Source organism: Bison bison, unplaced genomic scaffold (genome assembly GCF_000754665.1).
Source record: "Bison bison bison isolate TAMUID 2011002044 unplaced genomic scaffold, Bison_UMD1.0 scf7180017864384, whole genome shotgun sequence".
Classification (NCBI taxonomy): domain Eukaryota; kingdom Metazoa; phylum Chordata; class Mammalia; order Artiodactyla; family Bovidae; genus Bison; species Bison bison.
In genome coordinates, this window is record NW_011494956.1 from 356,157 (window position 1) to 369,484 (window position 13,328).

The 13,328-nt window shown below is 43.6% G+C and overlaps 1 protein-coding gene across 1 annotated transcript in view; it reads left to right on the top strand.

Annotated features, from left to right (window-relative positions):
• The window catches only part of ANKUB1 (ankyrin repeat and ubiquitin domain containing 1), a 29,190-nt gene that overhangs the window by 14,544 nt on the left and 1,318 nt on the right, over positions 1 to 13,328 (top strand). Inside the window, exons 4-5 of the mRNA XM_010858105.1 lie at positions 3,543 to 3,657; positions 7,614 to 8,552. Coding sequence (XP_010856407.1) covers positions 3,543 to 3,657; positions 7,614 to 8,552 — 1,054 coding nt within the window. The remainder of the gene's footprint in view (positions 1 to 3,542; positions 3,658 to 7,613; positions 8,553 to 13,328) is intronic.

The window sequence follows — 13,328 nt, forward strand, 5'->3', positions numbered from 1 at the left end:
GCTGTGCTGGGTATTTGAGAGGGCTTTCTCTGGTTGCAGAGAGCAAGGGCTCAGGAGATGCCCTGAGGCATGTGCGATCTTGGTTCCCTGGTCAGAGATTGAACCCATGTCCCCTGCAAATTCTATACCTCCGGACCACCAGGGAAGCCCTGGTGGATCTTCTTATCTTCAGCCTTCTGTGACTCTAAGATTACTGCGTTATGAATATTCTACCTTCCTTCTTTCTCACCTACAAGTATTTATGGTGAACTGTCTGAGCCTGAGGATGTGCATGGATGAGCCTAGTCACACACTGTCTCATCATCACTTTGGCATGCAACTTCTGGGGCCATCATATTGAGTCAAAAGCAATCAATCCATCTGCTGTCCAGCGACCTCAGCTCTCCTAGCTGAGGCAATTACAGTCTTGCTTGGAGACAAGCATAACATAGAGGACAGGAGCAAGGGCCCACGAGCCAGATTGTCCAAGTCCAACACCTGGTTCCACTACTTACTGGTTATGTAAAACCTGGGGGTCACTTCATCTTACAGTGCCTCAATTTCCTCAGCTGTCAAATGGAGAAAATAATACAACCCATCACTTAGGATTGTTGTGAATTTTAAACTGTGAAATTATTCATGTACTTAGAACATATAATAAGCATTCAGTGAATATTAGCTATTCATATTCAATATATTACTGTTATTATTATTATTAATTATCATTCTTGTGAATTCAAACTGGGAAATGTAGAGAGATAAAACTGGTTATCGGTAGGGGTGAAAAATGAAAAGCACCAAGAAGTAAGGTTGGGTTACAGCAAATCCACGTGGCATGCATGCCAAAGTTGTGATATGACAGAAACTCCAGGAATAAGCAGGGCAGCCTGTCAGTGGAGAAAGGAAGGCACACAAAGAGACCTAGAGGGCATGAGAGAGAGATCCTGGGACCCATGGGAGAGATGGCCCATTTTGAGAGGAGTCTTGGTTCCTTAGAAATCAAGATGTTGTCATTGTCTCGAGATAATAAGCCCCATTTTCTTGAGGGTCTCCTTGCAACCCAAGAGCATAATTAAAATAGAGCCCAGTATTAGATCATCCACCATGAGCCAGGCACGTTTCGGGAAAACAAGCACAGAGTTGTGAGCAAGAGTAGCAAGTTTCCAGGGACTTCCCTGGTGGTCCAGTGGCTAAGACCCAATGCAGGGGGCACAGGTTCGATCCCTAGTCATGAGACTAGATTCCACATGCCACATCTAAAGGTCTTGCATGCTGCAACTAAGACCAAAGCCAAATAAATAAAAGTCTTTTTTTTTTTTTTAAGTAACAAAGTTTCTACTGTCTTCAAGCTTGCTTTTCAGTGGGGAAGGCATGCATCATCCAGTCAGCAGAAAAATATCCAATTTTAAATAGAATGAAGAACTATAAAAGAAAGCAGAAGGGAATAGAGAGTGGCATGGTAAGGTGGGGAGAGGTTATTGTAGATGTTTGGCTAGACCAGGAGATGACATCTGAGCAGAGAATTGAATAAAGACGGGGAGGCTGTGGGGAGCTTCTCAAGGTAGATTTAGGTGAGAGATTATCTAGGCCTGAAATAGGATAGAGCTGGTTGAGATGGAGGTGAGAAAACAAGAGTAAAACTGTCAGGTCTTAGTCATTGTATGAGCTTCCCAGGTGGCTCAGTGGTAAAGAATCTGCCTGCCAGGCAGGACACATAGCTTTAATCCCTGGGTCGGGGAGATCCCCTGGAAACGGAAATGGCAACCCATTTCAGTATTCTTGCCTGGAGAATCCCAGGGACAGAGGAGCATGGTGGGCTACAGTCTATGGGGTCACAAACAGCTGGACATGACTGAGTGACTAAAGAAAAACAAGTGATTGTATAGATGTTGGGGGCATGAGAGAAAGGAAGGGATGGAGAACAACTCCCAGGTTTCCAGTTCAGGCAGCAAGGAAGGAAGATGGTGGTAACACAAACTGAGACACGGGACAGGAGGAAAAGCAGGCTGTGGGGGAAAGGTTATCTTTCACAACAGTAGGTTCTAGCATGATCCCTTGGCTGGTGATGTCCCCGGCAGAAGCAATCTGCAGCTGGAGCAGAGGCCTGCCTGGAGTTTGCAGACTCAGGGGTGAGGGCACAGGGGTGATCAATGATGCCATCAGTGGCACTGAGGTGGCCTGTGAGTCAGCCAACAAACTTGGAGTGGGCACTTGTATCCTCACAGAGGACCATCTGTGAGCACTCAGCAAGTGGCAGGTGGTGAGGCGAGTCCTAAAGGATCTTCCTCTTTAGTAGGCCGTGAAAAAAAAAAATGTCCAAACAAGTAAAATGATTTCAAGTACTGATGATAGGGACTATGAAGAAGTAAAAGTAAGGTCACAGCATAAGGGGTTTCGGGGAGGGTGGGTTGTGGCAGAGATTGCTTTAGCCATAGTGACTGAGACGATCTTCTGTGAGGATACAATGTTGAAGGCAAAGCTGAGTAAGAAGGACACTGCCCTGTGGACCTGGATAAAGCCCCTTTGAAGCAAAAGAAATTGTAGGTCTTTCCATCCTAGGATGGGAGTGGACTTGATGTATCTGAAGAACAGGTGAAAGGCCAGAATGGCCAGAACAGAGTGAGGGAGGCAGGCCGGAGGGAGAAAGGTCTGAGTGGGTCAGATGGGGAGGAGCCCGTTTTTGTTTTTTTCTCTTTCTGGTCGCACCGCAAAGGTTGTCTTTCACAACAGTAGGGTTCTAGCATGATCCTTTGTCTGGTGATGTCCCCAGCAGGAGAAATCTGCAGCTGGAGCAGGGGCCTGGCTGGAGTCTGGACTCCAGCCAGGGGATCTTAGTTTCCCAACCAGGGATCACACCCATGCCCCCTGCAGTTGGAAGCATGGAGTTTTAACCTCTGGACTTTCAAGAAAGTTCCCAAGACTGGGTTTTATCCTGAGGGAACATGTAGAGTAAGAGCAGAAGCCTGAGGAAAGATTCTTGGGAAACACCAGCCTGAAGGACAAAGGGAATGTAGTCACAAAGCCAGGAGCAGGCAGGCTTTTTCGGAACAAGTGATAAATCCTCCAGCTGCAATGCAATTATGTTCATAACGCAGAATGGCTCCTGTTTTGTGAAGGATACAATGCAAGGATTGTTCATCTTCACCCATAGCCCACAACATAAGCTAAAGGCCAAGAAGTACATATGTCCTGCCACCATTGAGTTTCTCTTTCAACATAACAGCTTACATTTCCATGGTGATGTATAGATCAGCAAGGAATCAGTGTCCATTGGACTACTTTAAGATAGCTGCAGAAAGAAGTCCAGCATTGTATGCTTTCACTGTGCAGATGAGAAAATGCAAGTATACAGAAGTTAAAAAGTTTTTCCAAGTTAATGTAGGCCCAAGCTAAAGACAGCATCTCTCTTTCTCTCTCACTTTTAGGCATCCTCCTCTCCTTATTCAAAGGCTACTTTTCGTTTGGCACCCAGTTCAGGCCAGTTTGGAGAAAGCTATCATCAGATGTTTTTTGATCACCTAACCCTGGTGACTCTAACCGTCTCCACCTCTCTTTATCCACAGGCACAACACTTCGCTTGGATGTCTGGGACGGATGGAAGGAGTTTCTGATGGGTTGTCTCCTTGGACAAAAACTTCAAGTCCAACGCTATTTATCAAATGAAGGACCAGTCCTCAAGTACGAGATAAAGCAAATGCTAAACTAATCAATTTTTTCTAAACTCTCATAGGACCTCTTTAGCTGGGGTGTTGCTCCATGAAAGTTCCCCTTAGACATTTTTATTGCAATATATTCTAGAATAAGACAGCAAGGATGCCACCAGGGCTGAGAGCCTTTGGTGATGAATTGCAATTCAGGAAGGCTTTCCTTATACTAACAATCTAAATGGGAGACTTCACTTTGGTTTGGATATTAGACTTTTAACAGCACTTTTTAAAGGCTACCAGAATAAGTGCCTTGCTACTCTTCTATTCAATTGTTCTAAAAACCACTGATTGCTAATTGATTGGCTGAAAATATCCGTGATCTCTTCCTAAGCTATCATGTAACTTATCAAATTACTTTTAACGCATGCTTTTAAACTTTTGCCACACATGAAGTGTTGCCTGTGCTGCTGGAGCAATGGAGGAGGGTAGGCTCAGAGAAGCAGGTGGACATTTTAACTTATCTCTGCAGCCAGTAGCTTGCCAGGGGCATAAACTACCTTTTAGGTTTTAATGCAGTGGTATTTTTGAACAGTGCCCCTTGTGGTGATTTAATCATACTTTACAGATGCCCACACACAGGAGGCTGTGAGGTGACAGACTGGAAAGTCAGTTTTTGAAATTTTCTAAGATATTAAAATAATTTAAATTAATTTCTATTTGGGGATAATTATGATGCTCTCTTTGCATGCTCTGAATGCAAAGAAACATTTCATTGCTTTCAACAATGCCTATTTGTTGAATACTTTGTAGCAGACATTGTGTTATACTTATTACCTTATTTTATACTTAGAACATTTCTAAGAGATTACCCATAAAAATCTTATTCTTTATCTTATTTTACAGGTAAGGAAACTGATTTAGGAAGTCTGCCCAACATCACACAGCTAGCAAAGGGCCCAATTAAGTTTTGGATCCCAACAACTTACTCCAGTGCACATGTACTTAACCATTTCCACTTAATCTTTAAATAAAATCTAAGAGCTCAGAGAATATACATAATAAGACTGAAAAACTCCTATTGCAATTCATTCACCCAATCAACAAACATCTATTGAGCGTTTACTATGTACTATGAGCAATAAGGAGAAGGCAATGACAACCCACTCCAGTGCTCTTGCCTGGAGAATCCCATGGACAGAGGAGCCTGGTAGGCTGCAGTCCATGGGGTCGCTGGGGGTCTGACACAACTGAGCAACTTCACTTTCACTCTTCACTTTCATGCATTGGAGAAGGAAATGGCAACCCACTCCAGTGTTCTTGCCTGGAGAATCCCAGGGATGGGGGAGCCTGGTGGGCTGCCGGCTATGGGGTCGCACAGAGTCAGACACGACTGAAGTGACTTAGCAGCAGCATGAGCAATAAACAAGATATGATTCCTGCCTTTAGCAAGTTTATAGTCCAGTAGAAGACACACAAAATAAGTAACTAATTCTTGGAAGAACAGAATTGCAAAATGCTCAGGGGTACAAACTCCAGTGACAATCTACCTAGATTCATAGCCCTACTCCCTCAGTGTTTAATTGTGTACACTTGAGCAAGTAGTCATCCTGTACCTCAGTTTCCTCTTCTGTAAAATGTGAATAATAATAGCACCTATCTTATAGAACTACTTCAGAGATTAACTGAGCCAACATCAGAATGAACTTAGAGATCAGCCTGGCACATGGTAAGGAGGATATAAATGTTAGGTGTCACTGCTGTTACCATTCAGCCTGAAAAGTATGATGACATGGGCATTGTGCAAGAAGATAAGGGACTATATAGTAGGGACAACTAGACTTACAGGAGCAGATAAAGCATCCTTAAAAAGGAACTTGAAGGGCTGATACTCAGGTAAATGATTGGGAGAAGAATTAAAACGTTCCAATGAGGGCTTTCCTGGTGGCTCAGAGAGTAAAGAATCTGCCTGCAATACAGGAGACCTGGGTTTGATCCCTGGGTTGGGAAGATCTCCTGGAGAAGGGAATGGCTACCCACTCCAGTATTCTTGCCTGGGAAATCCCATGGACAGAGGAGCCTGGTCCACAGGGTAGCAAAGAGTCAGACACGATCGATTAACCAACACTTTCAAAACAGATGGAACCACATGTATAAAGACCCAGGGGCAAGAATAGATTTAAAAAACTGAAAGAAGTTCCACATGGTAGATTATAGAATAAGAGGAAGCTAGTGGCCAGAGGCTGGAAAGGTTAGAAGAGGCCAACTCATGAAGGCTCTTGTAGGAATGTGAAGGAATTCAGACTTTATCTTTTGAATGGTGGGAAGACATGGAAGGTAGAAAAAGACCATGATGCAATCTGCATTTTAGAATTTTGGCTCTGGCTGCAGTATGGGGAATAGAGGCAGACAGTCAAAAGACACTGGCGGCCTGAGCTAGGCTTATGTAGCAGAGGTGGGTCTAGGAGAACAGATAGATAGTGAAAAGATCGTTTAGGAGGCAGAATCAACTAGGCTCAGCAACAAGAGAGCTCTAGTTCCAACAACATGGGTATTAAGGATGAAAGCGAAGGCCAGTTGGTTGACCCAGGAGAGGCTTTTCTCCCCAAATCAGGAAAACTGATCAAATTCAGAGTTGTCGGCTTACACTAATGAATTTCAAAATAAATTGATATATGAACCAAAACACCAGTGCATTCATGTATAACTCTAGTTAGTTAGACTCTAACTGTCATAGGGCCCTAGAAACTCACATGTTCTGGGAAGATCATCTTTCTCATTCAGGAGAATTCCATGGGAAGCCAATAGACAGGAACAGATGCTGTGGTGAGCATGTAATCAGAAACAAAAGTTAGTTCTATGCAGTAGATTTTGGATGATACCAGGCTAGCTTGCTTCCATCTCTGTAATGGGCTCTGATAAGCCTTGTCCAAGTGGATCTGGACAATACCTGGCAGGGCCCTGCCTAGCCTTGCCTCCCTAATTCTTATTTCTCTGAACGCTCTTCACCAATCATTTGATTTGTGCCTGATGGGGTATTGGAAGGATAGAGATGTCAGGAAGGCCAGTAAGGGTATAATACAGTGGAAGAGAAGGGGAGTTGGTGGGAAGTGATGTTAGAGACGGGCAGGGTCCTGGTGACAGGGGCCTTGTAGGCCAAAGTGAAGCATTAGAATTTCAGTTGCAGCAGGAAGCTATTAGAACAAGCTAAGCTATTGTTTAGAACAGGGCATAGGCCACCACCAACTTAAGGAAAAAAAAAGATTGCTAAGCACCATGTGAGGAAAAGCCCATAGCAGGATAAGAAGGAAGTGGGAGACCAGTTAGGAGACTGTGGCACTGGTGGTCATGCTGGTGGGAGGCAATCTAGTGGTTTAGATCAGAATAGCAGTGGAGACTCTGAGAAGCCAGAAAATAAGGACAAAGCAAACAAACATACAAAACGTTCAAATTTCTAAAAATGTACTGAATCTCTTCCTGTACTTTCCCAGTTAATACAAAGCTTAATATTTTTCTTGAACATTTGATTTTCATAAAAAAGAAAACTGCTCCAAAGAAACCAGTTTGAATTATTTACATATGCACAGTAGGACGATGTGTATAAGCAAGGCCTGTGTGATTGAACCTGCATATTGAGTGCTAAGTCACTTCAGTTGTGTCCTGACTCTTTGTGACCCCATGGATTGTAGCTCTCCAGGCTCCTCTGCCCATGGGATTCTCCAAGCAAGAATACTGGAGTGGGTTGCCATTTCATCCTCCACGGGATCTTCCCCACCCAGGGACCGAACCCGTATCTCTTGTGTCTTTTGCATTGACAGGTGGGTTCTTTACCACTAGCCCCATCTGGGAAGCCTGTATATTACTATAGGCCTTTTCTGAAAACATTGTAGGTAAAAGTTAGGAAGAAATAAATATTTTAACTAGAATGCTTCAGGGGTATTTAGTGAAACTACATTTGTCTGTTTGCTCTGGCTTGTTTCATTCATTCAGGTATCAGAAAAGGGTCGCCCTGTACATCGCCGCCTTTTATGGGTACATTGAGCTCACTGAATGGGCCCTGAAACAGGGTGTGCGGCCCCACGAGACAGTCGGCGTGCACCCCTACCGAGCATGGTGCCAGGAAGCCCTGCACACAGACGTCTCTAAATGCCCCATTCATGCAGCTGCGGAAGCTGGCCAACTGTTGATTCTGAAGGCCTTTGTCAATTGCAGCGTGCTGTGCCTGGATTGCAAAAACGCAGCAGGACAAACTCCTCTGACCATTGCGTGCAAACACAAGCATAAAGACTGCGTGTTGTATTTACTGAGTAAAATGTGGTCCACGGTTTCTTTTCTGAAAATCTCAGTCTCCATGAGGATTTATATTAAAATAAAACAATGGGTACTCAGAGCTCAGAGTCACAACCTGAATAAAGGCCAGCTTTGCAGGGCAAGGGTCTTGGGGGCAAAAGTTGGAGATGTTGTGATGGTGGACGGTTTCACCAAACCCAAAATGACCTCCAAGAGCTGGCAGAAGGCTATGGACAAGGACTCACAAGGAGGCATTGAGAGCAAACTGCCGCCCCTCAGGGAGCAAACTGTGAGCAGGAAACTTGCCTGTCCTTTGGCAGTTGCACAGCAGGACACAAGAGAAGAGATAGTCAGATTTCCTCCACTGGTAGATGCAAACACATTCTCTGAATTACAAAAAAGACAACAAAGCCAGAAAAAAACTACTGCCACAACTAGGAAAAAAGAAAAGCTCATTAAAAATACATATATGCCCCAAGTCCCTCTCCCTCCAATTTCAAGAGTGGGCTATTCACACCCATCTTTTTACTATGCAACTCCCAGTGCTGACTTTTTACTCAGATCTTCCTTTGCATCTTTCTCAGAGCATAGTGGGAGGACTCCAAGGCAGAACGCCATCTACTGCTTAGCTGTGGCCAGGTAAGCTTTTCTCTTCAAACAAAGGTGAACTTTAATTGGGCAGCTCTAGGGAACAATCTTGTGGTTCAGATGGAAAAGAGTCTGCCTGCGATGCAGGAGACCTGAGTTTGATCCCTAGGTTGGGAAGCTCCTCTGGAGGAGGGCATGGCAATCCACTCCAGTATGCATGCCTGGAGAATCCCATGGGCAGAGAAGCCTGGTGGGTTACAGTCCATGGGGTCCCACAGAGTTGGACACGACTGAGTGGCTAATACACACACACACAGGGAACAAATGGTCCATGAGGCCCTAACATGCCATATGGTGTAATACAGGTTGTTCCAATGCATCAGTCCCCAGCTTCAAGGTCCTCAGCCTAACCTCATATTCAGGACAAAATGAACTGATTTTATTGGCCCATCTGTGTAGTATTCTACTCACCAAATTTTCAGGAAGAGAAGAGTTGTATCAATGAACAAGTTCCCTTGCTGCTGCTGCTGCATTTTCTTTGAACTAAAAGGAATTGCTAATTATAATTAAAGGGAGAAGGGGGAAACTTGCAATCTGGGAGATATCAAAAGTGTCAATGGAAGCCTAGATGGTAGTGAAAGTGGAAGGGAAGAAAAGAACAATTTAATGACAAACTGAGTCATAAGACTTCAGTTGACTTACAGATAAGATATACAGGCTGGGGGAGAACTATACTGGATAAGAGAATAGAATTGATATTAACATTTAAGGTAAGTTTAAAAAGTAATCCATTATGACATTTAAAGACATAAAAAAGTGTGTCAGAAGCAAATTTTTCAGGCACATTCATTTCATAAGATAAAATTTTATATGTGGGTCATCAGTTTATACTGAAAACAGAACTCTAATTAGATCTCAGGACCCATCCACGACTTATGAGGCATTCTTGGGTGCCAAGATTACAGTGGAAATATAGATTTATGAATGGCTTTCCCCCTTACTCAATATCATGAGAAGGAAAGAAAAAACAAAGCTAGACTGTTTTAGTGGCCTCTCTGTATTTGTCTTTATATCAGCTAGATTGTTGCCACCTACTGGTGAGAATAATTTTAGCCCAAAAACTGTGGATGTGACTGGTGACGGAAGCAAGATCCGATGCTGTAAAGAACAATATTGCATAGCAATCTGGAATGTTAGGTCCATGAATCAAGGTAAATTGGAAGTGGTCAAATAGGAGATGGCAAGAGTGAACATTGACATTTTAGGAATCAGTGAACTAAAATGGACTAGAATGGGCGAATTTAATACAGATGACCATTATATCTACTACTGTGGGCACCAATCCCACAGGAAAATGCAGTAGACCTCGTAGTCAACAAAAAAATCCAAAATGGAGTACTTGGGTGCAATCCCAAAAATGACAGAATGATCTCTCTTCATTTCCAAGGCAAATCATTCAATATCACAGTAATCCAAGTCTATGCTCCAACCACCAATGCCGAAGAAGCTGAAATTAAACAGTTCTATGATGACCTACAAGACCTTCTAGATCTAACACCCAAAAAAGATGTCCTTTTCATCACAGGGGACTTGAATGCAAAAGTAGGAAGTCAAGAGATACTTGGTGTAACAGGCAAGTTTGGCCTTGGAGTACAAAATGAAGCAGGGCAAAGGCTAACAGAGTTTTGCCAAGAGAACGCACTGGTCATAGCAAATACCATCTTCCAACAACACAAAAGAAGATACCACACATGGACATCACCAGATGGTCAATACCAAAACGAGATTGATTATATTTTTTGCAGCTGAAGATGGAGAAGCTCTATACAGTCAGCAAAAGAAGACTGGGAGCTGACTGTGACTCAGATCATGAAATCCTTATTGCAAAATTCAGACTTAAATTGAAGAAAGTAGAGAAAACCACTAGACCACTCAAGTATGACCAAAATCAAATCCCTTACGATTATAGAGTGGAAGTGACAAATAGATTCAAGAGATTAGATTTTATAGACAGAGTGCCTGAAGAACTATGGACGGAGGTTCAGGACACTGTACAGGAGCAGGTGATCAAGACCATCCCCAAGAAAAAGAAATGCAAAAAGGCAAAATGGTTGTCTGAGAAGGCCTTACAAATAGCTGAGAAAAGAAGAGAAGCCAAAGGCAAAGGAGAAAGGGAAAGATTTACCCATTTGAATGCAGAGTTCCAAATAAAAGCAAGGAGAGATAAGAAACCTCAGCGATCAATGCAAAGAAAGAGAGGAAAACAATAGAATGGGAAAGACTAGAGATCTCTTCAAGAAAATTAGAGATACCAAGGGAACATTTCATGCAAAGATGGGCTCGATAAAGGACAGAAACCATATGGACCTAACAGAAACAGAAGATATTAAGAAGAGGTGGCAAGAATACACAGAAGAACTACACAAAAAAAGATCTTAATGACCCAGATAACCACGATGGTGTGACCACTCACCTAGAGCCAGACATCCTGGAATGAGAAATCAAGTGGGCCTTCAGAACCATCACTTCAAACAAAGCTAGTGGAGGTGATGGAATTCCAGCTGAGCTATTTCAATTCCTAAAAGATGACGCTGTGAAAGTGCTGCACTCAATATGCCAGCAAATTTGGAAAACTCAGCAGTGGCCACAGGACTGGAAAAGGTCAGTTTTCATTCCAATCCCAAAGAAAGGCAATGCCAAAGAATGCTCAAACTACTGCACAATTGCACTCATCTCACACACTTGCCAGAGAAGGCAATGGCACCCCACTCCAGTACTCTTGCCTGGAAAATCCCATAGACGGAGGGAGGAGCCTGGTAGGCCGCAGTCCATGGGGTCGCTAAGAGTCGGACACGACTGAGCGACTTCACTTTCACTTTTCACTTTCATGCATTGGAGAAGGAAATGGCAACCCACTCCAGTGTTATTGCCTGGAGATCCCAGGGACGGGGAAGCCTGGTGGGCTGCTGTCTATGGGGTCGCACAGAGTCGGACACGACTGAAGTGACTTAGCAGTAGCACACACTTGCAAAGTAATGCTCAAAATTCTCCAAGCGGGGCTCCAACAGTACATGAACCAAGAATTTCCAGATGTTCAAGCTGGATTTAGAAAAGCCAGAGGAACCAGAGATCAAATTGCCAACATACATTGGATCATAGAAAAAGCAAGAGAATTCCAGACAAACATCTACTTCTGCTTCATTGACTACACTAAAGCCTTGACTATGTGGATCACAACAAAAAAATGGAAAATTCTTAAAGAGATGGGAATACCAGACCACCTTACCTGCCTCCTGAGAAATCTGTATACAGGTCAAGAAGCAACAGTTAGAACCGGACATGGAAAAACAGACCAGTTCCAAATTGGGAAAGGAGTACATCAAGGCTGTATATTGTCCCCCTGCTTATTTAACTTATATGCAAAGTACATCATGTGAAATCCCAAGCTGGATGAAGCACAAGCTGGAATCAAGATTGCCAGGAGAAACATCAATAACCTCAGATATGCAGATGACATCACCCTTATGGCAGAAAGAAAAGAGGAATTGAAGAGCCTCTTCATGAAAGTGAAAGAGGAGTGTGAAAAAGCTGGCTAAAAACTCAACATTCAAAAAATGAAGATCATGGTATCTGATCCCATCACTTCATGGCAGATAGATGGGGAAAACAATGGTAACAGTGACAGACTTTATTTCCTGGGCTCCAAAATCACTGCAGATGGTTAATGCAGCCATGAAATCAAAGGACTCTCGCTCCTTGGAAGAAAAAATATGACCAACCTAGACAGCATATTAAAAAGCAGAGACATTACTTTGCCCACAAAGGTCTATCTAGTCAAAACTATGGTTTTTCCAGTAGTCATGTATGGATGTGAGAGTTGGACCATAAAGAAGGCTGAGCATCAAAGAACTGATGCTTTTGAACTGTGGTGTTGGAGAAGACTCTTGAGAGTCCCTTGGACTGCAAGATCAAACCAGTCAATCTTAAAGGAAATCAGTTCTGAATATTCATTGGAAGAACTGATACTGAAGCTCCAATACTTTGGCCACCTGATGGGAAGAACTCACTGGAAAAGACCCTAATGCTGGGAAAGATTGAAGGCAGGAGGATAAGAGGACAACAGAGGATGAGATGGTTGGATGGCATCACCGATTCAATGGATATGAGTTTGAGCAAGCTCTGGGAGTTGGTGATGGATGGGAAGCCTGGTGTGCTGCAGACCATGGGGTCACAAAGAGTCAGACTCGACTGAATGACTGAACTAAACTGAGCACAATGAGGTTGAGAATAGAAATCTTATTTCCAAACTTATTGTTTCTCATTTTCCAATATTTTCCTCTTCCTTGCATTTGTACTCTTGACTGCCTTCCCATCTGTCTTCTCCCTTTCCCACAGCATCTTTCCCAGGATGTATCCCACATTCCCCTGTTGGTGTGTTGCGGAGGGCACGGGGGAACCTGCACACCTTTTGCCCCTGAAAATCTCTCTCTGGTTTGACTCATGTCCCCCCTCACAGGAGTCATGAAAGCACTCATGTCCATCTGAAGCTGGCAGTTAAGCCTGGCAGCCAGGTGGTCTGAGCATTTTGCGCTGAAGGATCAGTTATAGCTCTTGGGCCGAAATGTGAGAAATGGACACGTTCCATCTTGATGGTGGGGTCCACCATCATCAAGCTAGTATCATAGCCAGGAGATGGGAAAGAGCCTAACTAATCCTTTGTGGTGGTGACCCAGGAGAACCGGGTCAGGGACAGTCCATTAGATGTTCCCAACTATGTGATAAATGTGATCTCCCAAACCAGGACCCCAGACATTTCATCTGGCATCA